General features: G+C 48.7%; 1 protein-coding gene across 3 annotated transcripts in view; it reads left to right on the top strand.

Moving 5' to 3' along the window:
- The first annotated feature begins 587 nt into the window (after positions 1 to 587).
- CDC37 (cell division cycle 37, HSP90 cochaperone) overlaps positions 588 to 26,142 on the top strand; it is a 40,856-nt gene continuing 15,301 nt past the window's right edge. The window contains exons 1-6 of one of the 3 annotated variants that reach the window (XM_075346502.1): positions 588 to 674; positions 12,753 to 12,875; positions 14,531 to 14,806; positions 14,923 to 15,028; positions 21,829 to 21,944; positions 24,879 to 25,001. In XM_075346502.1, the coding sequence (XP_075202617.1) occupies positions 12,774 to 12,875; positions 14,531 to 14,806; positions 14,923 to 15,028; positions 21,829 to 21,944; positions 24,879 to 25,001 (723 nt within the window). In that variant the 5' untranslated portion in view covers positions 588 to 674; positions 12,753 to 12,773. Of the gene's footprint in view, positions 690 to 718; positions 823 to 12,752; positions 12,876 to 14,530; positions 14,807 to 14,922; positions 15,029 to 21,828; positions 21,945 to 24,878; positions 25,002 to 26,142 lie in introns of those variants that run through there. The other 2 variants (XM_075346504.1, XM_075346503.1) reach the window with 2 other exon arrangements.

Below are 26,142 nucleotides of genomic sequence, written 5' to 3'. Positions count from 1 at the left end.
GGATCCACCACATGAGCACGTGTCACATAACTGGCCTATGCAGCCAACCAGAGCGGAGCGGCCAGTATTAGCCAGACCAGTCCGGCTCTACAACCTGCACAATTGTGACTGCAGGTAACTGGTACAACATGGCGGCTACTGTGGGGAAGGCTCAGCTCTGTATTAGGGTCTCCACCCGGGCCCTCACTTTACATTCTGCCTTACTATACACCTGATGTAAAATACCTCACATTTACATTGCCTTTTCTGTCAGTATTCCAATGACTGGCAGTTTCAACTTGCGATAGAAGAATCTAGAAATGTCTCTCACGTGAAGAAAAACTGAAATTCCCGCCCTTGCCGCGTCGCTCATCAACAGCCGCGCCCATCTACTGGCGGACGGAGTTTCACACACCCGCTCCTTTTATACATCCGTTAGGCCACGCCTTTTAATGCTCTTCTCCAATCAGACTTTGGTAGCGTCATACAGGAGCGACATACGCCGGCGGAAAACAAGGCGTGTTGAGTGGGCGGAGTTTTCTTGCCTCCCTTGATGATGATTGGAGGACATGCTGTGACGTCAGGAAAAGGGACAGCTGACCGGATTGAGGCCAGGGAAGTGACGTCAGAGTGAGGGCAGTGGGTGGTAGAGCGCCCGAGCCTTCCAGAAGGAGAGACGTGCGCGCAGCCTCCAGGTGGGAGCTCGTCCGGTCCGTACATTACACGGCTCTGCCCGTGTTATTTCTCGTTGTATTAGAAGTGACCTTGTATGAAGCAGGAAGTGACTCTGTGTCTGGTGTGGAGCTGCAACTCCCAGTGTTGTGCAGCAGTCTCTGACATCCTGTGAGTGGCATGCTGAGACTTGTAGTCCCCACCCTAGGCTTAGAATGAGGGGATTGCAGATGAACAGGGGTGACCTTTTATTCTATGTGACTTTTCTATGTAAAAAAAATGTGGAAGGATGGGATAGAAGGGAAAACATCGTCTCAAAGGGGCGATTGTCGTCTTAAAGGGGCGGTTCACTTTTGATAACTAGGGACTGCGACCCCGGGGGGCGTCCACTATTCTGACTTTAAGGAGCAGATGTGATTTGGTTGCACGACTGCTGTGTACGTTATGTGCGGCGCATTCTTAAAGGGGAACTCTATCTACAACGGATCCGTAGTCCAGACTACCGCACATTTCCTCTTCGTGACCTTTTGACACCGCACGGAACTTTCTGTTCCTGGTAAACTGTCAGCATTCCAAGGGAAAAATCACAGACGTGTAAAAGGGGCTGTTGTGATATAAATGTGGAAATCTGCCAAAATCCAAAATTATAGACACGTTGTACTAGTCTTGTATGGGTCTACGAGGTCCCTTGAAGGGGTTACTCCCATCTTCACAAATGGATGTTGTCGGATAGGGTAGGGCTTGAAAAAAACAAGCACTTTTGCAATTATCATCTTGTTAAAATTTACAGCCGTTCTTGATATATTAACACTTTTCTTTTGTTTACAGCTCGTTGCCTAGGAGACAGACCACCGCTGTTGTCTAGCTTGTAAGCACTGCGTTGAAGTTGGCTGGGATTAGGAGGTCACGGTATGCTCCAGCGATCCTGGCCTGCTTCAAAACAACACTTACGTAATGGAAAAGATCTTGGATCATAATGGAAAAGATCAAAGCACCGTGCTTTGTTGAGCTGTGGTGGTCGGTCTCCAAGGCAACAAGATGTAAATCAAAAGCTTTAAAGGGAACCTGTCACCAGTTTTTTACCCTATAACCTGTGACCATCACCAGTAGGCTTTTATATCCAGCATAACATGCCATATATAAGAGCCCAGGCTGCTGCGTAGAACATAAAAAACACTTTTCTTTAACGTTCCGACATGGGAGACCCAGCCCATGGGTGTATAGCTAGCGACCTCCGGAGGACACACAAAGCACTACACTCAAACGTGTAGCTCCTCCCTCCGGGCTATATACACCCCCTGGATGACAATCTACCCAGTTCAACGCTTTGTGTTCCAGGAGGATCACACACACTTTTATTTCCTCATATTTTTTTCAATTTTATTTTAATGTTTTAAAGATTTGGAAGAAAAGCGGGTCCAGTCTGGACTCCCGGCATGTCCCTTCACGCTCCACTCTGCGGGGTGCTGTTAAGGTTGATTTTAATAAGGCTGGAGCCTTCACATGCCGAGCTCCTTCGCATCCTCTGTCGAGGCTCTGTTTGAAGTGGGAGCCTCCACGGTCCTCTCTGCTTGCAGGAGGCCGGCTCCATCCACAGCCCTGTCTGGTCCCTGCTGGAAGGAGCGTTAACCCCCATTCAGGGACATGGCCCTGCGTCTCAAAGCTAAGTATTGAGACGTTTTTTCAGGGATCCCGGGTACTTTTATTATGGGGGCAGTATGTGCTTTAGCGTTACTGTTATTTTCGGCCGGTTCTGGGAATTTCCCATGAGAACCGCGCCGACGGTGCCTGCTCGTCGGCCGCACTTTAAAATCTAGGCCCCGGCTTCAGTTTGGGCCTAGTTTCGTTTTTGGCTTCTTCTGTATGTTTTGCATACAGCGACGCCCACCGCCCGGCCAGCAGAGCGGAGGGCACTCCCCTCTGGGGGGATGTCCCCTCCTCTGTCTACCCCCCTGTGTCTCTCTGGCCTCTGTGTTTTCCCGCTCCTGGGCTTATACACGCCCCCCCTCCTTCTCCCAGCGCCATTTTCTCAGCGTTCTTATCACTGAGAAGCGCTGGATGCTACTGCTGCATACTTTTTGGAAGCTGTCACTTTACAGAGGAGCGGTGAAGTCCAGAGGGCACACAGAGAACAGGGCTGGTAAGCCACAACCTATGGTTGTGGATTTTTATACACTCAGGCTTTCTACAGGAGTGTGTTTTGGCTGCAGAGCTTCCTCCACAGCAGCATGTCTGTCACTAGGAGCAAGGCTGCAAACATGTATGCTATATGCACTGCTTGCAAGCTAATTCTGCCAGAGCCTAGCACGTACCCACATTGTGATAACTGTGCTAATATGGTTGTGTCTCAGCCTGGAGCCTCCGCAGGGGTCCCTCCGGCTGCTTCGGTCCCGGTGGCTGAACCCCCGGCTTGGGTAGCATCCTTTACACAGGCTCTTTCCAAGTCGTTTGCCGATTCCATGGGGCAGCTGTCTCAGACGCTGCTGTCTATGCATCAGCCTCCCTCTCAGCCCCCCTCTCAGGGTGTCTCTGCTGCTCAGAGCTCTGCAGAGCCCTCAGAGCATGTCCTCGGACCCAGTCCCCCCAAACGGAGACGCACGGACCCTCCTCCTTCCTCGTCCCACGGCTCTGATTCACAAGCCGAGGTGCAGGGCGAGGATGATTCATTTACTGTGGGCTCAGACTCTGCCTCTATGTACCCCATTGACTTGTCTGAGGGCGATGCGGACGTTAGTGACTTGATTGCGTCCATTAACTCCGTACTGAACCTTAACCCACAGGAGTCAGAGGATCAACCCTCTCTGGTAGAGGTACACCAGTTTACCTCTCCTAAGAAGCCTAGGAGTATGTTTTTTAATCACTCCAGCTTTCAGACCACTGTTAACAAGCCAAGGGCCTGTCCTGACAAACGTTTTCCGAAACGTAGTTCAGATGACCGTTTCCCGTTTCCACCGGAGGTGGTTAAGGACTGGGCCCAGTCCCCAAAGGTAGACCCTCCAGTGTCCAGAATCTCAGCCCGCACAGTAGTTGCGGTGGCCGACGGCACTTCTCTTAAGGATCCCACTGACCGCCAGGTTGACCTTCTGGCCAAGTCTGTATTTGAGGCGGCAGGAGCCTCCTTCTCTCCGTCTTTTGCGGCGGTGTGGGCTCTTAAGGCTATCTCTGCCTCTCTGGCGGAGATTCATTCCCTCTCCAGAGACTCTATTCCTGAGATGGATGCTTTAACCGCCCGAGCTTCAGCTTTTGCATCCTACGCCATGTCTGCCGTCCTGGAAGCTTCTCACCGCACGGCAGTGGCCTCCGCTAATTCCCTCGCGATCCGCAGGATCTTGTGGCTTCGAGAGTGGAAAGCGGACGCTTCCTCTAAGAAGTACCTTGCGAGTCTCCCTTTTACGGGGTCACGGCTGTTTGGGGAACAGCTGGATGACATAATTAAGGAGGCTACTGGCGGGAAGAGTACTTCCTTGCCACAAGCTAAACCCAAGAAACCTACCCAGGGCAGGAACCAATCGAAGTTTCGTTCCTTTCGTTCCTCTAACTGGTCATCCTCTAAGTCCACGGTCTCGTCCACTACCGCCAAGGATCGTAAATCCAACTGGCGCGCAAAGCCGCGTCCTCAAAAGACCGGAGGAGCCGCTGCCACCAAGGCAGCCTCCTCGTGACTATCTGGCCGCGCCAGCAACGTCCTTGGTCGGGGGCAGGCTCTCCCACTTTGGCGACGTGTGGTTGCAACACGTCTCCGATCAGTGGGTGCGGGACATCATCACCCACGGCTACAGGATACCCTTCTCCTCCAGCCCGCCAAACAGATTTTTTCTGTCCACCCCCCCCTGCTCCAAAGCCGCCGCCTTCGCTCAGGCCGTGGCATCCCTGCAGACCAACGGGGTAATTGTTCCGGTCCCCGCCCGGGAACGGTTCAGAGGTTTCTACTCAAACCTCTTTCTAGTTCCCAAAAAGGACGGTTCCTCCCGGCCCATCCTGGATCTCAAGCTTCTCAACAAGCATGTTCAGGTGCGGCACTTTCGCATGGAATCTCTAAGATCGGTCATTGCCTCAATGACCCAGGGAGATTTTCTCGCATCCATCGACATCAGAGATGCCTATCTGCATGTGCCTATTGCGGTTTCACACCAGCGTTGGCTACGCTTTGCGATCGGAGAGGAACATTTCCAGTTCGTGGCTCTTCCCTTTGGCTTAGCCACGGCCCCCCGAGTGTTCACCAAAGTCATGGCAGCAGTGGTTGCTGTCCTGCACCTCCAGGGATTGGCAGTGATTCCTTACCTGGACGACCTTCTAGTCAAGGCCTCTTCCAGTGTAGACTGCCAACGGAGTGTCTCTCTCACTGTCGCCACGCTAATTCAGTTCGGGTGGCTTGTCAACCTTCCCAAGTCGACTCTGACCCCGACCCAGGTACTCTTGTACCTAGGGATGCAATTCGAGACTCTGCCGGCACTTGTCAAGTTGCCCTTAGTCAAACAGCAGTCCCTTCGTCTGGCGGTGCGCTCTCTGTTGAGGCACCGCCGTCATTCCCTCAGACGCCTCATGCAGGTGCTGGGTCAGATGGTGGCGTCCATGGAAGCGGTTCCCTTTGCCCAGTTCCATCTGCGTCCCTTGCAGCTGGACATTCTCCGCTGTTGGGACAAGCGGATCTCTTCTTTGGACAGGCTAGTGGCTCTGTCATCACAGGCCAGGAACTCCCTTCAGTGGTGGCTTCAGCCCCTCTCCCTGTCACAGGGGCGGTCCTTCCTGACTCCGTCCTGGGTGATTCTCACCACGGATGCCAGTCTCTCCGGTTGGGGAGCGGTGTTTCTCCATCACCGAGCACAGGGCACTTGGACTCCGTCCGAATCAGCCCTCCCGATCAATGTGCTGGAGATCAGAGCTGTGTTTCTAGCTCTTCTAGACTTTCACCACCTACTGGCGGGCAAGCACATTCGGGTTCAGTCGGACAACGCGACAGCGGTTGCCTACATCAATCACCAGGGCGGAACTCACAGCCGTCTGGCGATGTTGGAGGTTCAACGAATCCTCCAGTGGACGGAGGACTCAAAGTCCACCATATCCGCAGTCCACATCCCAGGCGTGGAAAACTGGGAGGCCGATTATCTCAGCCGTCAAACCGTGGACGGCGGCGAGTGGGCCCTGCATCCGTCAGTGTTCAGATCAATCTGCCGCAAGTGGGGCACTCCGGAAGTAGATCTAATGGCTTCCCGGCACAACCACAAGGTTCCGGTTTACGTGGCTCGCTCCCACGATCCTCAAGCCTTCGCAGCAGACGCACTGGTTCAGGATTGGTCTCAGTTCAGTCTGGCCTATGTGTTTCCCCCTCTAGCGCTCTTGCCCAGGGTTCTGCGCAAGATCCGAATGGAGGGCCGTCGAGTCATACTCATTGCTCCGGACTGGCCCAGGCGAGCCTGGTACCCAGACTTGCTCCGTCTGTCCGTAGAGATCCCGTGGCATCTCCCAGACCGCCCAGACCTTCTCTCTCAAGGTCCGTTCTTCCGCCAGAATTCTGCGGCTCTCAGATTGACGGCGTGGCTCTTGAGTCCTGGATCCTGACGGCTTCAGGCATTCCCTCTGAGGTCATCTCCACCATGACTCAGGCTCGGAAGTCTTCCTCGGCTAGGATTTATCATAGGACTTGGAAGATTTTCCTGTCCTGGTGTCGCTCTTCCGGCCATGCTCCTTGGCCGTTCGCCTTGCCGACCATCCTGTCTTTTCTACAGTCAGGTCTACAGTTGGGTCTGTCCCTCAATTCCCTTAAGGGACAGGTGTCGGCTTTGTCGGTATTGTTCCAGCGGCGTATCGCTCGACTGGCTCAGGTGCGCACCTTCATGCAGGGCGCATCTCACATCATTCCTCCTTACCGACGACCCTTGGATCCCTGGGACCTTAATTTGGTCCTCACGGCCTTACAGAAACCCCCTTTTGAGCCTCTCAAGGAGGTTCCTTTGTCCAGACTTTCACAGAAAGTCGTCTTTCTAGTAGCCATAACTTCTCTCAGGAGAGTTTCCGATTTGGCTGCGCTTTCTTCGGAATCCCCCTTTTTGGTGTTTCACCAAGACAAGGTGGTTCTTCGTCCGACTCCGGACTTTCTTCCTAAGGTGGTGTCTTCCTTCCACCTTAACCAGGACATTTCATTGCCCTCTCTTTGTCCGGCCCCTGTGCATCGCTTTGAGAAGGCGTTGCACACCTTGGATTTGGTGCGGGCGCTCCGCATCTATGTGTCTCGCACCGCCGTGTTTCGGCGGTGCACCTCACTTTTCGTGCTAACCACGGGTCAGCGCAAGGGCCTTTCGGCTTCTAAACCGACCCTAGCTCGTTGGATTAGGTCGGCCATAGCCGATGCCTACCAGTCTTCTCAGGTGCCTCCCCCGTCGGGGATTAAGGCGCACTCGACCAGAGCTGTCGGTGCCTCCTGGGCTTTCAGGCACCAGGCTACGGCTCAGCAGGTGTGTCAGGCTGCCACTTGGTCCAGTCTGCACACTTTTTCTAAGCACTACCAAGTGCATGCTCATGCTTCGGCAGATGCGAGCTTGGGCAGACTCATCCTTCAGGCGGCTGTCGCCCATTTGTGAAGTTAGGTTTTGCCTACTTCTCAGTTTAGTTTATTTCCCACCCATGGACTGCTTTGGAACGTCCCATGGTCTGGGTCTCCCATAAAGGAACGTTAAAGAAAAAGAGAATTTTGTTTACTTACCGTAAATTCTTTTTCTTATAGTTCCGACATGGGAGACCCAGCTCCCTCCCTGTTGCCTGTTGGCAGTTTTTGTTCCGTGTGCTTCACGGCTGTTGTTAGTAGACAGAGTTCTGGTTTTGCCGAGTTTTACTCTATCTCTACTTATGGGTGGATGTCCTCCTTCAGCTTTTGCACTGAACTGGGTAGATTGTCATCCAGGGGGTGTATATAGCCCGGAGGGAGGAGCTACACGTTTGAGTGTAGTGCTTTGTGTGTCCTCCGGAGGTCGCTAGCTATACACCCATGGGCTGGGTCTCCCATGTCGGAACTATAAGAAAAAGAATTTACGGTAAGTAAACAAAATTCTCTTTTTTATAATACTCACCTAACCAGTCGCTGCGGTGGATGTGGCTCAGATGGGCGTCTTTATCTGTCGGCACCGCCTCTTTCGGCCATCTTTGTCTTCCTCCTGAAACCTGTGTGCATGACACGTCTGCGTCATACACACTCGCCGATCCTGCGCAGGCGCACTACAATACTTTGATCTACCCAGCTCAGGACCTGAATGCCGGCGAGTGTGTATGACGTCGGACGCGTCATGCACCGTGACTTCAGAAGGACAACACAGGCAGCGGAGGACGAAGACACCCATCTGAGCCACATCCACCGCAGCGACCGGTTAGGTGAGTATTATAAAGTGGTTTTTGTGTTCTACACAGCGGCCTGGGCTCTTATATACAGCATTTTAATATCACAAATACTGATTAAGAAGGGTTCATGCCACACATTGGGATGAATAGATATATAATACTAGTATATTGATCATAACCGATGTGTGGGAACTAACCAAACCATAGGGATCATTCAGAATAATGAGACACCAAAGGAGGGAAAAAGGGGGAGGGAAAGAAAAACCGAACAAAGATCAATGATAACAACTTTTATTGAATATAAAAATTACCATAAAATCTAATAAGATACCAGCCATTTACTGGAAAGAAATAAGGCGTAACACCATAGAATAAATCAGTGCACAGGAAGAAGTATATAGAATCACAAGTATAATTCTCACAAAACTATGCTGAATGAAGGGATACTTGTGGCACATATATGGTTATGCAGAGGTTATACACAAAATAAACAATAAAAGATAAAGTGCTTATCAATGTAAGAGGTATATATTACGCAATATATGGTGTATATATAATCAAAGGAGAAGCATAATGTAGCCATAAAGAGAGGAGTTTTTATATATATATATATATATATATATATATATATATATATATATATATATATATATATATATATATATATATATAAGTTAGGTCCAGAAATATTTGGACAGTGACACAAGTTTTGTTATTTTAGCTGTTTACAAAAACATGTTCAGAAATACAATTCTATATATAATATGGGCTGAAAGTGCACACTCCCAGCTGCAATATGAGAGTTTTCACATCCAAATCGGAGAAAGGGTTTAGGAATCATAGCTCTGTAATGCATAGCCTCCTCTTTTTCAAGGGACCAAAAGTAATTGCACAAGGGACTCTAAGGGCTGCAATTAACTCTGAAGGCGTCTCCCTCGTTAACCTGTAATCAATGAAGTAGTTAAAAGGTCTGGGGTTGATTACAGGTGTGTGGTTTTGCATTTGGAAGCTGTTGCTGTGACCAGACAACATGCGGTCTAAGGAACTCTCAATTGAGGTGAAGCAGAACATCCTGAGGCTGAAAAAAAAAGAAAAAATCCATCAGAGAGATAGCAGACATGCTTGGAGTAGCAAAATCAACAGTCGGGTACATTCTGAGAAAAAAGGAATTGACTGGTGAGCTTGGGAACTCAAAAAGGCCTGGGCGTCCACGGATGACAACAGTGGTGGATGATCGCCGCATACTTTCTTTGGTGAAGAAGAACCCGTTCACAACATCAACTGAAGTCCAGAACACTCTCAGTGAAGTAGGTGTATCTGTCTCTAAGTCAACAGTAAAGAGAAGACTCCATGAAAGTAAATACAAAGGGTTCACATCTAGATGCAAACCATTCATCAATTCCAAAAATAGACAGGCCAGAGTTAAATTTGCTGAAAAACACCTCATGAAGCCAGCTCAGTTCTGGAAAAGTATTCTATGGACAGATGAGACAAAGATCAACCTGTACCAGAATGATGGGAAGAAAAAAGTTTGGAGAAGAAAGGGAACGGCACATGATCCAAGGCACACCACATCCTCTGTAAAACATGGTGGAGGCAACGTGATGGCATGGGCATGCATGGCTTTCAATGGCACTGGGTCACTTGTGTTTATTGATGACATAACAGCAGACAAGAGTAGCCGGATGAATTCTGAAGTGTACCGGGATATACTTTCAGCCCAGATTCAGCCAAATGCCGCAAAGTTGATCGGACGGCGCTTCATAGTACAGATGGACCATGACCCCAAGCATACAGCCAAAGCTACCCAGGAGTTCATGAGTGCAAAAAAGTGGAACATTCTGCAATGGCCAAGTCAATCACCAGATCTTAACCCAATTGAGCATGCATTTCACTTGCTCAAATCCAGACTTAAGACGGAAAGACCCACAAACAAGCAAGACCTGAAGGCTGCGGCTGTAAAGGCCTGGCAAAGCACTAAGAAGGAGGAAACCCAGCGTTTGGTGATGTCCATGGGTTCCAGACTTAAGGCAGTGATTGCCTCCAAAGGATTCGCAACAAAATATTGAAAATAAAAATATTTTGTTTGGGTTTGGTTTATTTGTCCAATTACTTTTGACCTCCTAAAATGTGGAGTGTTTGTAAAGAAATGTGACAATTCCTACAATTTCTATCAGATATTTTTGTTCAAACCTTCAAATTAAACGTTACAATCTGCACTTGAATTCTGTTGTAGAGGTTTCATTTCAAATCCAATGTGGTGGCATGCAGAGCCCAACTCGCGAAAATTGTGTCACTGTCCAAATATTTCTGGACCTAACTGTATATGTGTATATAAAGTGTCATGTGCAACAAGGGGTTAAATAACCAAAAGGTGCAAAGATGTCCAGTCAAGTATAATTGCACACAGAAAAACCTAATCACGCCCCAGTAGTCAATTCCAACGCCATCCAGGTGCTAGCGCTTGAAATGTAATTGCTTAGAAAATATATTATGCCTAATATTGCAGAGGCACCAGGCACCGGGCTATGAGTATGACGCCTTCCCCTAACGCTCATGTGTCGGCGCTTCTTTCTTCCTTTGAAAAAGCTCGCGTTTCGGCGCTTCCGTCAGGGGAAGGCGTCACAACTCATAGCCCGGTGCCTGGTGCCTCTGCAATATTAGGCATAATATATTTTCTGACTAATTACATAACCCCCTTTTTTGCCCTATAAAAGGTCCGGCCACCACCAGTGGACTCTTATATACAGTATTCTAACATGCTGTATAGACACCAAAGGAGGGAAAAAGGGGGAGAGAAAGAAAAACCGAACAAAGATCAATGATGATAACTTTTACTGAATATAAAAAATACCATTAAATCTAATAAGATACCAGCCATTTCCTGGAAAGAAATAAGGCTCAGTGCACAGGGAGAAGTACGGTATATAGAATCACAAGTATAATTCTCTGCTCAATGAAGGGATACTTGTGGCACATATATGGTTATCCAGAGGTTATACAAATAAATAAATAAGATAAAGTGCTTATCAATGTAAGAGGCATATATTACGCAATATATTGTATATATAATCAAAGGAGAAGCATAATGTAGCCATAAAGAGAGGTTTTTTATATCTAATATATAAAGCTGAGTGTGTGTGTGTGTGTCCGGGGATTGGCATCTGCACCGTCGCAGCTACAGCCACAAAATTTTGCACACTCACACGTCTGGACCCCGAGAGCGTCATAGGCTATATTTTGAGGGGAAATTTTAACCCCGCGCTTTACAGTTATTCACCAAAAAACCTGCCTCCATTAAAGCGAATGGAGCTGGGAGCCACAGTGCAGCCAGAACTTCAGAAGAATGCGCAGCCACGCCCTTATATGGAATGTTGGCGTGTCACAATGCAGCCAGGGAAAGAGACAGACACAGAGAGGGAAAGAGGCAGACACAGACAGGGTAAGAAACAGACATAGACAGGGTAAGACACAGACACAAAGAGACAGACACAGACAAAGAGACTGATAGGGAAAGAGACAGACAGGGAAAGAGAGAGACACGTTAAGAGACAGACAGATAGAGACAGACACAGGGAAACCGACAGACAGGGAAAGAGAGGGAAAGAGACAGACAAAGACAGGTAAAGAGACAGACACAAGGAAAGAGACACAGGGAAAGAGAGGGAAAGAGACAGACAGGGAAAGTGACAGAGATATATACAGAGGGGGAGACATACATTATAATTACATTTATATCTATTTGTTTTGTGGTGTTTGTGTGCAGAATACATTTTTGGTAATACATTCTATTTTGTTAACAGCAGTTATTAACCCGGGCGAAGCTGGGGAGACAGCTAGCTCTCTATAAACAGGCTTGGAGAAAGCTTGTTACCTATACTAGTAGCTTTCCTAGTAGAGAATCGTACACCCTTAGATAAAATATCTGATACAATATGATCTTGATGCAACACAGGTAAATGCTTCTGAACAATATTCCGGATAGTGGGAAAATCATTTGTAAAAGTAGTAACAAAGGTAACAGAATCCTTAATTCTATAAGTTCTACATTTGGATCTTTTGCTATCCCCATAGACTAAATCGTGTCGGTCTCTAGTAGCATCAGTATCCCGGGCTCTGTTAAGTAGTGCATTATTATAACTCCGATTTTTTTTTTTTTTTTTTTTTTTTTTTTTTTTTTGTGTCTATTTGTTTTCTTTTCACCACATGAATTGTGAGGTCTAGGTGAGCTGTTGATTATTTGTTTTTTCTCAATGGCTCCATACGCCTTCCCTTGGTGTGGTGGTCTGGCGTGTGGAGCTGTACAATGCAGAGATTGAGGGGGCAGTGTAATACAGAGCAGGATGGTGCTGCATATGCCCGGCCCATAACAGGAAGGGGCCTGGGGGGCAATAATCCCTTCATTCTCGGGATTTTTGGAGGGGTCTGAAGCGTCGCATAACGTCAGATGGAAATAGCCCTCCAATCCTTTGTCAGAGGGGGGGCTCGGCACACGTGCACTTGGCACTATCGGGCACTTTGGGAGCTGTCATAGGAATTCTTTCCACTCAAGGACACTTCTATTAAAATATGTAACAGCTCCTCCTACAGGGCAAACTGAGAGGATTCGATGTGACGGACTCTACCCCAGCTCCATTACATGGAGTAGTCTGTCAGCAGCCGCGTGCTCTGTACTATACTGAGGGGTCTACACTGAAGACCTGTGGGTGGGAGACCCTGTATGTACGGGACTGACTGATTCTAATGGTTCACATTGTCTGTGTCTCCTTCAGAAAACCTCAGTGAGCGGCAAGATGGTGGATTATAGTGTGTGGGATCACATCGAAGTGTCGGATGATGAAGACGACACTCATCCCAATATCGATACAGCCAGTTTGTTCCGATGGCGGCACCAGGTGAGAACATTATGCTGTTTTATAATGGCTTAAAGGGAACAGCTATGAAATATCTGCTGTCTGTGCCCCCAGGAGGCCTCCCAACATGTGGTGGAGGATGCCCTCCGGAGGTCTAGAGGTACGCAGCGGATTATGTGCCCACGAGGCCTGTAGGTGCGGGGCCCCCCCCAGGAGGCCTGTAGGTGCGGGGCCCCCCCCCCAGGAGGCCTGTAGGTGCGGGGCCCCCCCCCAGGAGGCCTGTAGGTGTGGGGCCCCCCCCAGGAGGCCTGTAGGCGTGGGCCCCCCCCCAGGAGGCCTGTAGGTGCGGGGCCCCCCCCCCAGGAGGCCTGTAGGTGCGGGGCCCCCCCCCAGGAGGCCTGTAGGTGCGGGGCCCCCCCCCAGGAGGCCTGTAGGTGCGGGGCCCCCCCCCAGGAGGCCTGTAGGTGCGGGGCCCCCCCCAGGAGGCCTGTAGGTGCGGGGCCCCCCCCAGGAGGCCTGTAGGTGCGGGGCCCCCCCCAGGAGGCCTGTAGGTGCGGGGCCCCCCCCAGGAGGCCTGTAGGTGCGGGGCCCCCCCCAGGAGGCCTGTAGGTGCGGGGCCCCCCCCAGGAGGCCTGTAGGTGCGGGGCCCCCCCCAGGAGGCCTGTAGGTGCGGGGCCCCCCCCCAGGAGGCCTGTAGGTGCGGGGCCCCCCCCAGGAGGCCTGTAGGTGCGGGGGCCCCCCCAGGAGGCCTGTAGGTGCGGGGCCCCCCCCAGGAGGCCTGTAGGTGCGGGGCCCCCCCCAGGAGGCCTGTAGGTGCGGGGCCCCCCCCAGGAGGCCTGTAGGTGCGGGGCCCCCCCCAGGAGGCCTGTAGGTGCGGGGCCCCCCCCAGGAGGCCTGTAGGTGCGGGGCCCCCCCCAGGAGGCCTGTAGGTGCGGGGCCCCCCCCAGGAGGCCTGTAGGTGCGGGGCCCCCCCCAGGAGGCCTGTAGGTGCGGGGCCCCCCCCAGGAGGCCTGTAGGTGCGGGGCCCCCCCCAGGAGGCCTGTAGGTGCGGGGCCCCCCCCAGGAGGCCTGGTGGTGCGGGGCCCCCCCAGGAGGCCTGGTGGTGCGGGCCCCCCCCAGGAGGCCTGGTGGTGCGGGACCCCCCCCAGGAGGCCTGGTGGTGCGGGGCCCCCCCAGGAGGCCTGGTGATGCGTGGTGCGGGGCTCCCCCAGGAGGCCTGGTGATGCGGGGCTCCCCCAGGTGGCCTGGAGGTGTGAAGTGCAAGCATAATGTAGGGCCAGAAAGCCTGATTCCAGCAACATGTCACTTTGCTGTGTGCTGTTGTTTCAATAAAATCAGTGTTTTATCAGCAGGAAATTAGGTGTCGTGTAATACTCTTGTGCTATGTAACCACACTCCCACCGTTGATTGGCAACTCTCTGTGCACACTGCCAGTCAACTGGTGTGGGCGGGGTTGTACAGCGCTCCGATGTCAGAGAACTGGTCGATCTGCAGCAGAGAAAACAGGGATTGTATTGAATCTGCAGCAAGCAGTCAATAAGTGACACATCGCTGCAATCAGGCTCTCTGCCCCTACATTACGCTGCTCCCAGATTACAAAGCAAAATCAGTCATTGTCTTCTTGCACCATGTTGTCTTTCTGTGGCATGAAAGGTGCTAATAATTGCTTCAGCTTTATCTGCTTCCTCCTGACACAGGCCCGCATGGAAAGAATGGAGGAATTTGAAAAAGAGAAAGAAGAACTTAAGAAAGGGACGAACGAATGTAAAAAGAAGCTTGGTGATTGTCAGAAGAAACTGAAAGAATTACAGGTTCATGACAATGCGAAAGGGGACGCCGACAAGCTGAAGAAGGAGGTGGAGCAGCTGAAGAAAGAGGAGAAGACCTGGATGAAGAAGGAGGACGACCTGAAGAAGAAGGAGAAGACCATGCCCTGGAATGTGGACACACTCAGCAAGGAAGGGTTCAGTAAGGTGCGGCGATGGCGAGATTTGGTGGCCATGTAGTCGTGCAGGCTACAGGGGGGATGAAGAGGCGGTCGGAGGGGCGGTCGTCCTCCTAAATTCTGCTGTCTCTTTTCTCTCCCCAGAGTGTTTTTAATGTCAAACCAGAAGGAAATGTGGAGACGGAGGAGCAAAAGGAACAAAAGCACAAAACCTTTGTGGAAAAGAACCTCAAGCAGCTGAAACATTTCGGTAAGTGACAAAGGCATAACTGGGGACTCGCAGGGGAAAGTGCACAGTCTATTATTGCCACGAGTGTCTCCCGTCCTTGGGAGACCTCAGACAGGACTGGCATCTGAGCTTCACATTGCCTTGTGAAATTCTGGGTTATAAATGTAGTTGCTTTCTTTTGGTGCAGCAAGGGTTAATGACCCTTTTCTTGTTGGTAGTTCCTTGCTACTCCAATCTGGGGTGCAGCTGGTTTGTGACGACTCCCATTCCCTTTAAACCAGGGGTCTCAAACTCTGCTGGATGTATGGGCCGCATAGAGGAAAAAAAAATAATTTGGGGGGCCGCATTCTTTGCAGGACAAAGTGACATTTTTATTGGTACCATATAATATATATATATATATATATATATATATATATATATATATATATATATATATTGTGAGGCAAATCCCGGGATATGAAGATGAATTATGACTCCAGTCATAATCTCTCATCACTCCCTGGCAGTGCCCCCTCCCTTCTTGTTCTCAGTGTTCCACTTACACCTCCATGGCCATGTCCTGTGATATGGAAATGAGGTGGTGTGGGAACAATGGACACAGGATGACTCCCTGCCGTCACCCTGTAACAAGAGTTGTAGCTAATTAGCAAGGCTATGGAACTAGCCAGACAGAACGACTCCAGTAAAAAATGGTTCATATCTCGCAAGCCATATTTCCGATAAATATGGCAACCATAAAAATGGTGTCTCCGCATGCGGACGAAGCTGGCACACCCTTTTTATGGGAGCAGGACATTGGGAAATGCCCCAGGCGTGATATCAGCCAATGGGGAACTGGCAGACAGGTCATGAGTCCCCTCGTTCTGTGGCTAAATTCATAACTATCACAATGAGAGCATTGGCGTCCGCCTACGACGCTCCCAGGCAAAGTTATGGCCCATATTCCATGTTGTGGATTGTCCATAACTCCAGCCAGGGGTGGAGCAGTGCTCCCTCTGAGGTCACTAAGGTAGGAGGGGACCTGGATTTGCCCAGGTTGATAACCCTACTTCGGCCATTTTCCAAGGTTCTTTTCGCTGGGGGCACGTGTAGGAAACATCTGTGGGAAGGATCCTAGAAACCTGGGTACAGCGCCCCCCTGTGGCCAGACGCAACAAGGTAACTGCTGGAACTGTGTATGCCTGTTTGTAACCCATGCTTTGATTGTAACTGTACTCTGACATATGTATATTCTGTAGATTCCCTATTGTATATATTGTAGTTCTAGTGTGCTTTAGGCTGATTAAATTATATAATTAATCTTGGGCTGTTCTGTTATCTCGATCTTGAATCCCACGTCTGTGTGTTCGGCTAATAGTTACCGTAAATCGGTTGGTGGCAGCGAATTGTGCCAAGGATTATTGTGGGGAGGCCAGTGAGATTCGGGGAGATTTTATATATTCCGCCCGCGGAGGTCGGGGGAATATATACCCTACTCTCACCGGGGACCCTTCACTAATCGGCATAAGTAGTATAGCGGCCTCCTTGCTTATTGTCGGGCAATTCCATAATTGGGCTGACTATAAGAGGGGCGCTAGAGAGCGCGTCACGTGCTCTGTCTGTCGGTCGGGAGGTATAAAGGAGGGGTGACCCCCACTTGTTACCCCCCGATTGTGACGTACTGGTAGCCAGCGCGGGGGATTTCTGAGTGACCCCCCCGGTGGTTTGTGACATATATATATATATATATTTTTTTTTTTTTTACTTTTGGATCACTGATTGTGAACATTATTCACTTGTTCATTATAGCACATGTGCACATTCTTTGTTTAAATATAAAACAAATTTTGACAGTAAATAAAAAGTCATGCCTTATTTTCAGGTTTTTTTCAATTTTATTCCTTTCTTGTACCTAATAGTCTTACAATTAGCACTATATAGAAATTTTGACCAACATCTTTTAGTAATGTTCCCCATCTTGATGTGCCCATCCTTGTCCCCTTGTAGTATTGTGCCCCATCCCACAGTAATGTGCCCCATCCTAGTCCCCATTCTACAGTAATGTGCTCATCCTTTTCCCCATTATATAGTAATGTTCCCCATCCTTGTCTCCATCTTGTAGTAATGTTCCCCATCCTTGTCTCCATCCTATAGTAATGTTCCCCATCCTTGTCTCCATCTTATCGTAATATGCACATCCTGTAGTACTGTGCCCATTCTTGTCTGCATCCTATAGTAATGTCCCCAGCTTTGTCCACATCTTATCGTAATTTGCACATCCTGTAGTAATGTCCCCATCCAATAGTATTGTGCCCATCCTTGGAATGTCCCCATCCTTTAGTAATTTTCCCATCCTATAGTAATGTGATCACCTTGTCCGCATCATAATGTGGATGATGGACGCTGGAGTGAAGCTGAGGAGAGCGGTCTCCGGCCCCAGATCCACAGTGATTGGAGATATCGGTCACAAGGCTGGTCTCTCCAATCAGAGCTGGGGGTGGGTGAAACACAGGTCACCCAGCTCCAGCCAATGATCAGTGCTATAGCTGCACTGATCATGGCTGGATTTCAATGTTTCAGCCATTTTCGATGGTTGAAACATTACAGTGGCTGTGATTGGCTGAGCGGCGTTCGTCAGCCAATCACAGCCTCCGTAGGTCCGGTGAGGAGACACCACCCCTCCTGAGGTCAGGCAGAGGTCCCCTCCTCCCCGAATCTAAGGTATTTGCATTGCAAAGCAATCGCAGCCACCGGGGCCGCAATTTCACCATGACGTACTGGGTACGTTATGGGTCCTTAAGTACCAGGGAGCCATGATGTACCCAGTACTTCATAGGTCGCTAAGGGGTTAATGTGTCTGCCTTCACATACACAAAAAAAAAACAACACACCATTCTTCTCACCTGTCCCGCGTTCCTTCAGCTGCCTCAACTCTGCTTCCGTGCCCCTGTTGACTATCGCGGCAGGTGCAGGGGCCGCCCGCAGCCCCTGTCAGCGATTTATGTCAGATGAATGTTTTGCCGGCACTGCGGCCCCTGCACCGATTGCGATAGTCAACAGGGGCACGGGCCTGAGGGCCGCACGCGCACAAAGCAGCCTGAGGGGCCGCATGCGGGCCGCGTGTTTGAGACCTCTGCTTTAAACAGTCACATGTCCCTTCACCTGATGCCGGTTATAGAATTCATTTTTGAACTGTGAAGTGTGGAAGTTTCTTGTACCAGCTGGAGTTTATTCGTTTGCAGCCCTGGTGTTTGGCTGCAACTTTGGTGTTGGTGTATATCCTTTTTTTTTTCTATGTTCCCCTGTCTGTCTTCCTTCCCCGTTTTTGACTATTGCAGTGGTCCAGTCTAGTACACTCGCCGGCCTTTGTACTACTTGGGGTGAGTGGAGGGTCAGCTGCGGACTAGGCACGTGACTACGACGGGGGAGGGGGGTGGACCTGTATAGGGATGTTGGTGAGTCAGCAGTTAGTGTTGGGAGGTGGCCCGTCTTCCCTTTCTCTATCATTTGGGTCTCCCTACCCTTTCCATCCCCATTGTATCCTCTATTGCACCTGGCATTTTCTTGCCCGAGCGTGACAACTATAGTACCTGGAAAGCTGATCACTTCTAGGCTCTATGGAGTCAACTAACGACCAGGGGACTAGTCCACGCGCTCATTAGCATATGATATAAGATCTTTAGAAATGCTTTTTCTAAAGATCTCTTTATCTATGCTAGTGTATACAGGGACAGTTAGGCAGGGTTTAGTAATATGCACCCAGAACTGCTCGTGGTCCTGGGCGTATATTGGACCTGACAGGTTCCCTTTAAGTTCTGTTCAGAAGTCACGGCTTGTATACAGTTAGGTCCAGAAATCTTTGGACAGTGACACAATTTTCGCGAGTTGGGCTCTGCATGCCACCACATTGGATTTGAAATGAAACCTCTACAACAGAATTCAAGTGCAGATTGTAACGTTTAATTTGAAGGTTTGAACAAAAATATCTGATAGAAATTGTAGGAATTGTACACATTTCTTTACAAACACTCCACATTTTAGGAGGTCAAAAGTAATTGGACAAATAAACCAAACCCAAACAAAATATTTTTATTTTCAATATTTTGTTGCGAATTCTTTGGAGGCAATCACTGCCTTAAGTCTGGAACCCATGGACATCACCAAACGCAGGGTTTCCTCCTTCTTAATGCTTTGCCAGGCCTTTACAGCCGCAGCCTTCAGGTCTTGCTTGTTTGTGGGTCTTTCCGTCTTAAGTCTGGATTTGAGCAAGTGAAATGCATGCTCAATTGGGTTAAGATCTGGTGATTGGCCATTGCAGAATGTTCCACTTTTTTGCACTCATGAACTCCTGGGTAGCTTTGGCTGTATGCTTGGGGTCATTGTCCATCTGTACTATGAAGCGCCGTCCGATCAACTTTGCGGCATTTGGCTGAATCTGGGCTGAAAGTATATCCCGGTACACTTCAGAATTCATCCGGCTACTCTTGTCTGCTGTTATGTCATCAATAAACACAAGTGACCCAGTGCCATTGAAAGCCATGCATGTCCATGCCATCACGTTGCCTCCACCATGTTTTACAGAGGATGTGGTGTGCCTTGGATCATGTGCCATTCCCTTTCTTCTCCAAACTTTTTTCTTCCCATCATTCTGGTACAGGTTGATCTTTGTCTCATCTGTCCATAGAATACTTTTCCAGAACTGAGCTGGCTTCATGAGGTGTTTTTCAGCAAATTTAACTCTGGCCTGTCTATTTTTGGAATTGATGAATGGTTTGCATCTAGATGTGAACCCTTTGTATTTACTTTCATGGAGTCTTCTCTTTACTGTTGACTTAGAGACAGATACACCTACTTCACTGAGAGTGTTCTGGACTTCAGTTGATGTTGTGAACGGGTTCTTCTTCACCAAAGAAAGTATGCGGCGATCATCCACCACTGTTGTCATCCGTGGACGCCCAGGCCTTTTTGAGTTCCCAAGCTCACCAGTCAATTCCTTTTTTCTCAGAATGTACCCGACTGTTGATTTTGCTACTCCAAGCATGTTTGCTATCTCTCTGATGGATTTTTTCTTTTTTTTTCAGCCTCAGGATGTTCTGCTTCACCTCAATTGAGAGTTCCTTAGACCGCATGTTGTCTGGTCACAGCAACAGCTTCCAAATGCAAAACCACACACCTGTAATCAACCCCAGACCTTTTAACTACTTCATTGATTACAGGTTAACGAGGGAGACGCCTTCAGAGTTAATTGCAGCCCTTAGAGTCCCTTGTCCAATTACTTTTGGTCCCTTGAAAAAGAGGAGGCTATGCATTACAGAGCTATGATTCCTAAACCCTTTCTCCGATTTGGATGTGAAAACTCTCATATTGCAGCTGGGAGTGTGCACTTTCAGCCCATATTATATATATAATTGTATTTCTGAACATGTTTTTGTAAACAGCTAAAATAACAAAACTTGTGTCACTGTCCGAATATTTCTGGCCCTGACTGTATGTGAATGTGGCTTATGTGTAGCTAGACTTTTAGTATATATTGTTATAGTCAGTTTGCTGGAGCTCTAGATCCTCAGACCCCACTGATCCCTATACCCCCCGGGGTAGAAGCGATCATCTCCTGCTCCAGCATGCTCACAGCCGTGTACAGAGCCATAGACTTTCTATGGGGCCCATACACCGCTATGTGCACGCTCGTGCAGCAGCCGATCTACTATTAATCACAAAAGTCACCCTCTGCACAGATCTGAATGACTGCACCCTCTGTACTGTCAGATGTTGCATCTTTCACCTCAAATATCACTTTGCGCCCCCTGCTGGTAGATGACCTACTGCACATCGATAACAAGGTGACTTTACAAAACATTAAAAATAATGGCTATTTTTTATTAAATATTTTAAGAATTTTTCTCGGAACAGGATTTATTTTTTACATGTTAAATCAGCATAAACAAAATATGACCCAAGCAAGTGGTGAGCAGAGTAATGACAGCCCGTAATTCGTCATGAGTCACAATGTATAGGGGAATAATGAAAAGCAGAACTGCTATGGGAATACTAGACTGAAAAATACAATGGACTATCTGAAAAAAAGTGAAAAAACATGACAAATGGAATATGCATAACTGCTATGAATAATAGGAATATAAGAGATGTTTAGCCATTGTATTGATCAATGCAAAAGAGCCCCAAAACCAACGCCAAGGTAATCTCTATTTTTGGGGTCCCTAACCTATATGTAACCTCACCTGCAGTTAAAAACTTGCTCTGTATGGGAAGCAAAGGACCAAGCTATATATGTGAAATAAGACACATGGCTGTGGGTGGGGCAGGGTTCTCAGACAGAAAATGCATGCTAATTAAAGAATGTATGTCTGGAACACCAATGGTGTGAACAAGGTGCAAGACTCAAAAATATACAACTAAACAATAGGATAAAGAGTTGCACACCAGTCACAATGTATATGGGAATAATGAAAAGCAGAACTGCTATGGGAATACTAGACTGAAAAATACAATGGACTATCTGAAAAAGTGAAAAACATGAAAATGGTATATGCATAACTGCTATGAATAGTAGGAATGAATAATAGGCAAGCAACCTCTCAAATTGTGCCACTTGGTTGCCGGGGTCTCGGGGTGTGATGAGCTCCTTTTCTTGGCTGTCGGAGGCTTGTTGCGCCCCTTTCCTTGGCTGTTGGGGCTCGTCGTTTCCCTTTACTTGGCTGTCGGGGCCTTGGGGCTCGTCGTGCCTGTATTCCTGGCTGTGGGTACCCTGGGGGTCTGGGTAGTCCTGTGGTATGGCAGCTGTCCCACATGTAATGTCCTCTCCCATCTCTCCATTTCAGGCATGCTGCATCGCTGGGACGACAGTCAGAAGTACTTGTCCGATCACGCTCACCTGGTGTGCGAGGAGACCGCCAACTACCTGGTCATCTGGTGCATTGACCTGGAAGTGGAGGAGGTGAGAGGATTTGGTAACTGCAATAAATGCAAAATCTGCAGAAACCTTCAGCTCGTCCTGTAGCAGATGGAGGAGGCATGGTTCTGTTCACACCATATGGGCTTATAGGAGCGATACCTTTACATTGCCAGACCCTTCCTCTTTTATTGACAAATCAGAGTTTTAATTGATATGCAAATGAGGCTGAAGAACTATTAGTAGATCTGAAGCCTCCGTCACTCCAGCTCAATACCCGCCCAGCTCCGTCTCTTCCTGCTTGATTGACAGCTTCTGTCCTGTGTGGCTTCAGGGAAAGGGGCTGTCGGTCAAGCAGGAGGAGGCAGGGATAGAGCTGGAGTGACTGAGGCTTCAGATCTACACATAGCTCTTAAGCCTCATTTGCATATCAATTCAAACCCTGATTTCTCAGTAAAGGAAGATTGGACTGGCCATGTAAAGGTATTGCTGGACTTATCTTTCAAAGTGTTGCATGCCCATATACATAGTTTGAGGGGTTAAATCCTGATACAGTGCCTTGCGAAAGTATTCGCCCCCCTTGAATTTTTCAACCTTTTCCCACATTTCAGGCTTCAAACATAATGATAAAAATTTTAATGTTATGGAGAAAAATCAACAACAAGTGGGACACAATTGTGAAGTTGAACGATATTTATTGCTTATTTTAAACTTTTGTAAAAAAAAAGAATAAACTGAAACTTGGGGCGTGCAATATTATTCATCCCCTTTACTTTCAGTGCAGCAAACTCACTCCAGAAGTTCATTGAGGATCTCTGAATGATCCAATGTTGTCCTAAATGACTGATGAATAGTGTTGATCGGACCTGGACTGTAAACGTCTGGATCCGCACGGTTTCAGTGCCATCTCCGGGGACGACCCGGACGCGGGATTCCGTGCGCGCGATCCGGATTCAGCAAGTCCTAAAACATGAAAAAAATAATAAATAAATGAGCGTTTCATACTTACCGACACTGTGTCATGGCGGCATACTTCTTCCGGGTCGTGCTTTGACTTCACACTTCTTTCCTTGTATTCTCTGCCCAGCGTCCGTCCGTGCAGGCTGACACGCCCCCCAGCCTGTGACAGTCTGCTGCGGTGATCGCGTCCTCGCCGCTCCCCGCCCACAGTCCGTCCGTGCAGGTTGACACGCCCCCTATCCTATTACAGTGTGCTGTGGTGATCGGTCCCTGCCCACCAGCCGTCAGTGCATGCTGGCACGCCCCCCTAGCTTGTGACAGTGTACCGGCCCCGGAGGCTGTGACAGTCTGCCGCGCTCATGGCAGCATCGTTAACGCTACACTCAGAGCGGGTAGTGTTATCGCTCTGAGATGTAGCAGAGCTGTTTGTGTTGCCGCGGGTGGATCTCTCTGTCTCTTGTTATGCAGGCACTGTGGATGGCTTCATTGTGGGGGCACTGTGGATGGCTTCATTGTGGTCTGTCTCTCACTCTCTCTCCCTCCTTGTCAACCCGCCACTGATCCGCCGGACCACTTGTGTGTAATCAAGTCTCCGTATAAATGCACCTGCTCTGTGATACTCTCAGTGTTCTGTGTAAAGCGCAGAGAGCATCATGAAGACCAAGGAACACAACAGGCAGGTCCGTGATACTGTTGTGGAGAAGTTTAAAGCCGGATTTGGTTACAAAAAGATTTCCAAAACTTTAAACATCCCAGGAAGCACTGTGCAAGCGATCATATTGAAATGGAAGGAGTATCATACCACTGCAAATCTACCAAGGCCCGGCCGTCCATCCAAACTTTCATCTCAAACAAGGAGAAGACTGATCAGAGATGCAGCTAAGGCCCATGATCACTCTGGATGAACTGCAGAGATCTACAGCTGAGGTGGGAGAGTCTGTCCATAGGACAACAATCAGTCGTACACTGCACAAATCTGGCCTTTATGGAAGAGGGGCAAGGAGAAAGCCATTGCTCAAAGATATCCATAAAAAGTTTGTTTAAAGTTTGCCACAAGCCACTTGGGAGACACCAAACATGTGGAAGAAGGTTCTCTGCTCAGATGAAACCAAAATCAAACTATTTGGGCACAATGCCAAACGGTATGTTTGGCGTAAATGGCGTAAAAGCAACACAGCTCATCACCCTTTACACACCATCCCCACTGTCAAACATGGTGGTGGCAGCATCATGGTTTGGTCCTGCTTTTCTTCAGCATGGACAGGGAAGATGGCTAAAATTGATGGGAAGATGGATGGAGCCAAATACAGGACCATTCTTGAAGAAAACCTGGTGGAGTCTGCAAAAGACCTGAGACTGGGACGGAGATTTGTCTTCCAACAAGACAATGATCCCAAACATAAACAAAATCTACAATGGAATGGTTCACAAATAAACGTATCCAGGTGTTAGAATGGCCAAGTCACAGTCCAGACCTGAACCCAATCGAGAATCTGTGGAAAGAGCTGAAAACTGCTGTTCACAAACGCCTCCATCCAACCTCACTCAGCTCCAGCTGTTTACAAATGAAGAATGGGCGAGAATTTCAGTCTCTCGATGTGCAAAACTGATAGACACATACCCCAAGCGACTGCAGCTATAATCGCAGCAAAAGGTGGCGCTACAAAGTATTAACTTAAAGGGGATGAATAATATTGCACGCCCCGATTTACAGTTATTTATTTTATACAAAAGTTTAAAATAAGCAATAAATTTCGTTGAACTTCACAATTGTGTCCCACTTGTTAATGATTATTCACCAGAACATTAACATTTTTATCTTTTGAAGCCCGAAATGTGGGAAAAGCTTCAAAAATTCAAGGGCCCTGAATACTTTCGCAAGGCACTGTAGATTCCCTTTATTTAAGTCCTGGAAATCGCTGTGAATGGGATATAGGGTTTGTGGGGTTTAATAATGGGAGTGAATCTAGACCAGTTTCCTGTCCTGATATGGCGCCCCCTTGTGGTTTCTCCCCGCAGAAAGACGCCCTAATGGAACAAGTCGCCCACCAGACCATCGTCATGCAGTTTATCCTGGAGCTGGCCAAAAGCCTGAAGGTGGATCCCAGGGCGTGCTTCCGCCAGTTCTTCACAAAGATAAAGGTGTGTACATGATGGGGGGCGGCTCACTGGTATGAGCACATTTAAAGGGGTTGTCCCATAAACCAATGTACGTGTGGGTGCAACACGTATGTGATGGACGGCCTCCTCCTTTCCGTAGCCATACACACTGGGCCTGAGACAGATGCCGCCATTGCTGTTTTTCAGCAGTTGCTTGCTTTACAGCCTTAAAGGGGGTTGTCCACTTCATGGGCAAAACTCTAAAAATGCTTTTAACCATTTGATTGGGTTGGAAAAAGAATGAATGCCCACATAGTGCACCCCGACTCGGCCAAAAAAAAGCCCTTGGCTTCCCATGGTGGCGACTCTTTTTATATAGTGGAGATGGTGCTGACCATGTGATTTATACCACCTGACGAGCACCACACTCCTTGGCTAGCCTCTTTTGGTGGCAGGCATTGGACATGTTTCCAATGTGGACTTTGTACACAGGTGACATTTTAGAAGATGCTACTTCTCAGTCTGAGCATTAAAGGGGTTGTCCACTGATTCCATATGTTACCCTCTGGTAAACTGATAATGACTATACTCCCCTCCCGTACTGGTGATGTCTGGGATCGCAGTGCCGGGGGCTCACATGGGGTTGTGAAGTCACGCGAGCCCTACATCCAATCAGCACCGGCTTCCTTCTCCCGGGGGCTCACATGAGGTTTTGACGTCATGCAAGCCTCACGTCCAATCAGTGCCGGGTTCCTTATCCCCGCCTACAGACCAAATGAATGAATCAACAGGAAGTGAGCTCTGCAGCGCCCACTCACTTCCTGTTGTTTGGTCCTAAGGCGGGGGAAAGGAAGCCGGCACTGATTGGATGCAGGGCTCGCATGATGTCATAACTCCATGTGAGCCCCCAGCACTGCGAGCCTGGACACCGCCAGTATGTGAGGTGAGTATAGGCTTTATTATTTTTACCTGGGGTTAACGTGGAATCAGAATGGGTTGTCCGAGTAGTGGACAAGCCCTTTAAAATAAGGGGCCAGGAAATACGCTGTCGCCCTCATCAAGGTCCCCTTTTTCTGCTATGGACGCAGATCTGAAATAAGATCGCCTGCTGTTTTTGTGATTTGCTTTCTGCAACAAGTAACCATTCTAGCGCTGCTCCTTTACTCCTCCTGGAAATGTTTGA

The sequence above is a fragment of the Anomaloglossus baeobatrachus genome, chromosome 4 (genome assembly GCF_048569485.1).
Source record: "Anomaloglossus baeobatrachus isolate aAnoBae1 chromosome 4, aAnoBae1.hap1, whole genome shotgun sequence".
Classification (NCBI taxonomy): domain Eukaryota; kingdom Metazoa; phylum Chordata; class Amphibia; order Anura; family Aromobatidae; genus Anomaloglossus; species Anomaloglossus baeobatrachus.
The sequence above is the reverse complement of the archived record's forward strand: the minus strand, read 5'-3'. Positions and strand labels throughout refer to the sequence as shown.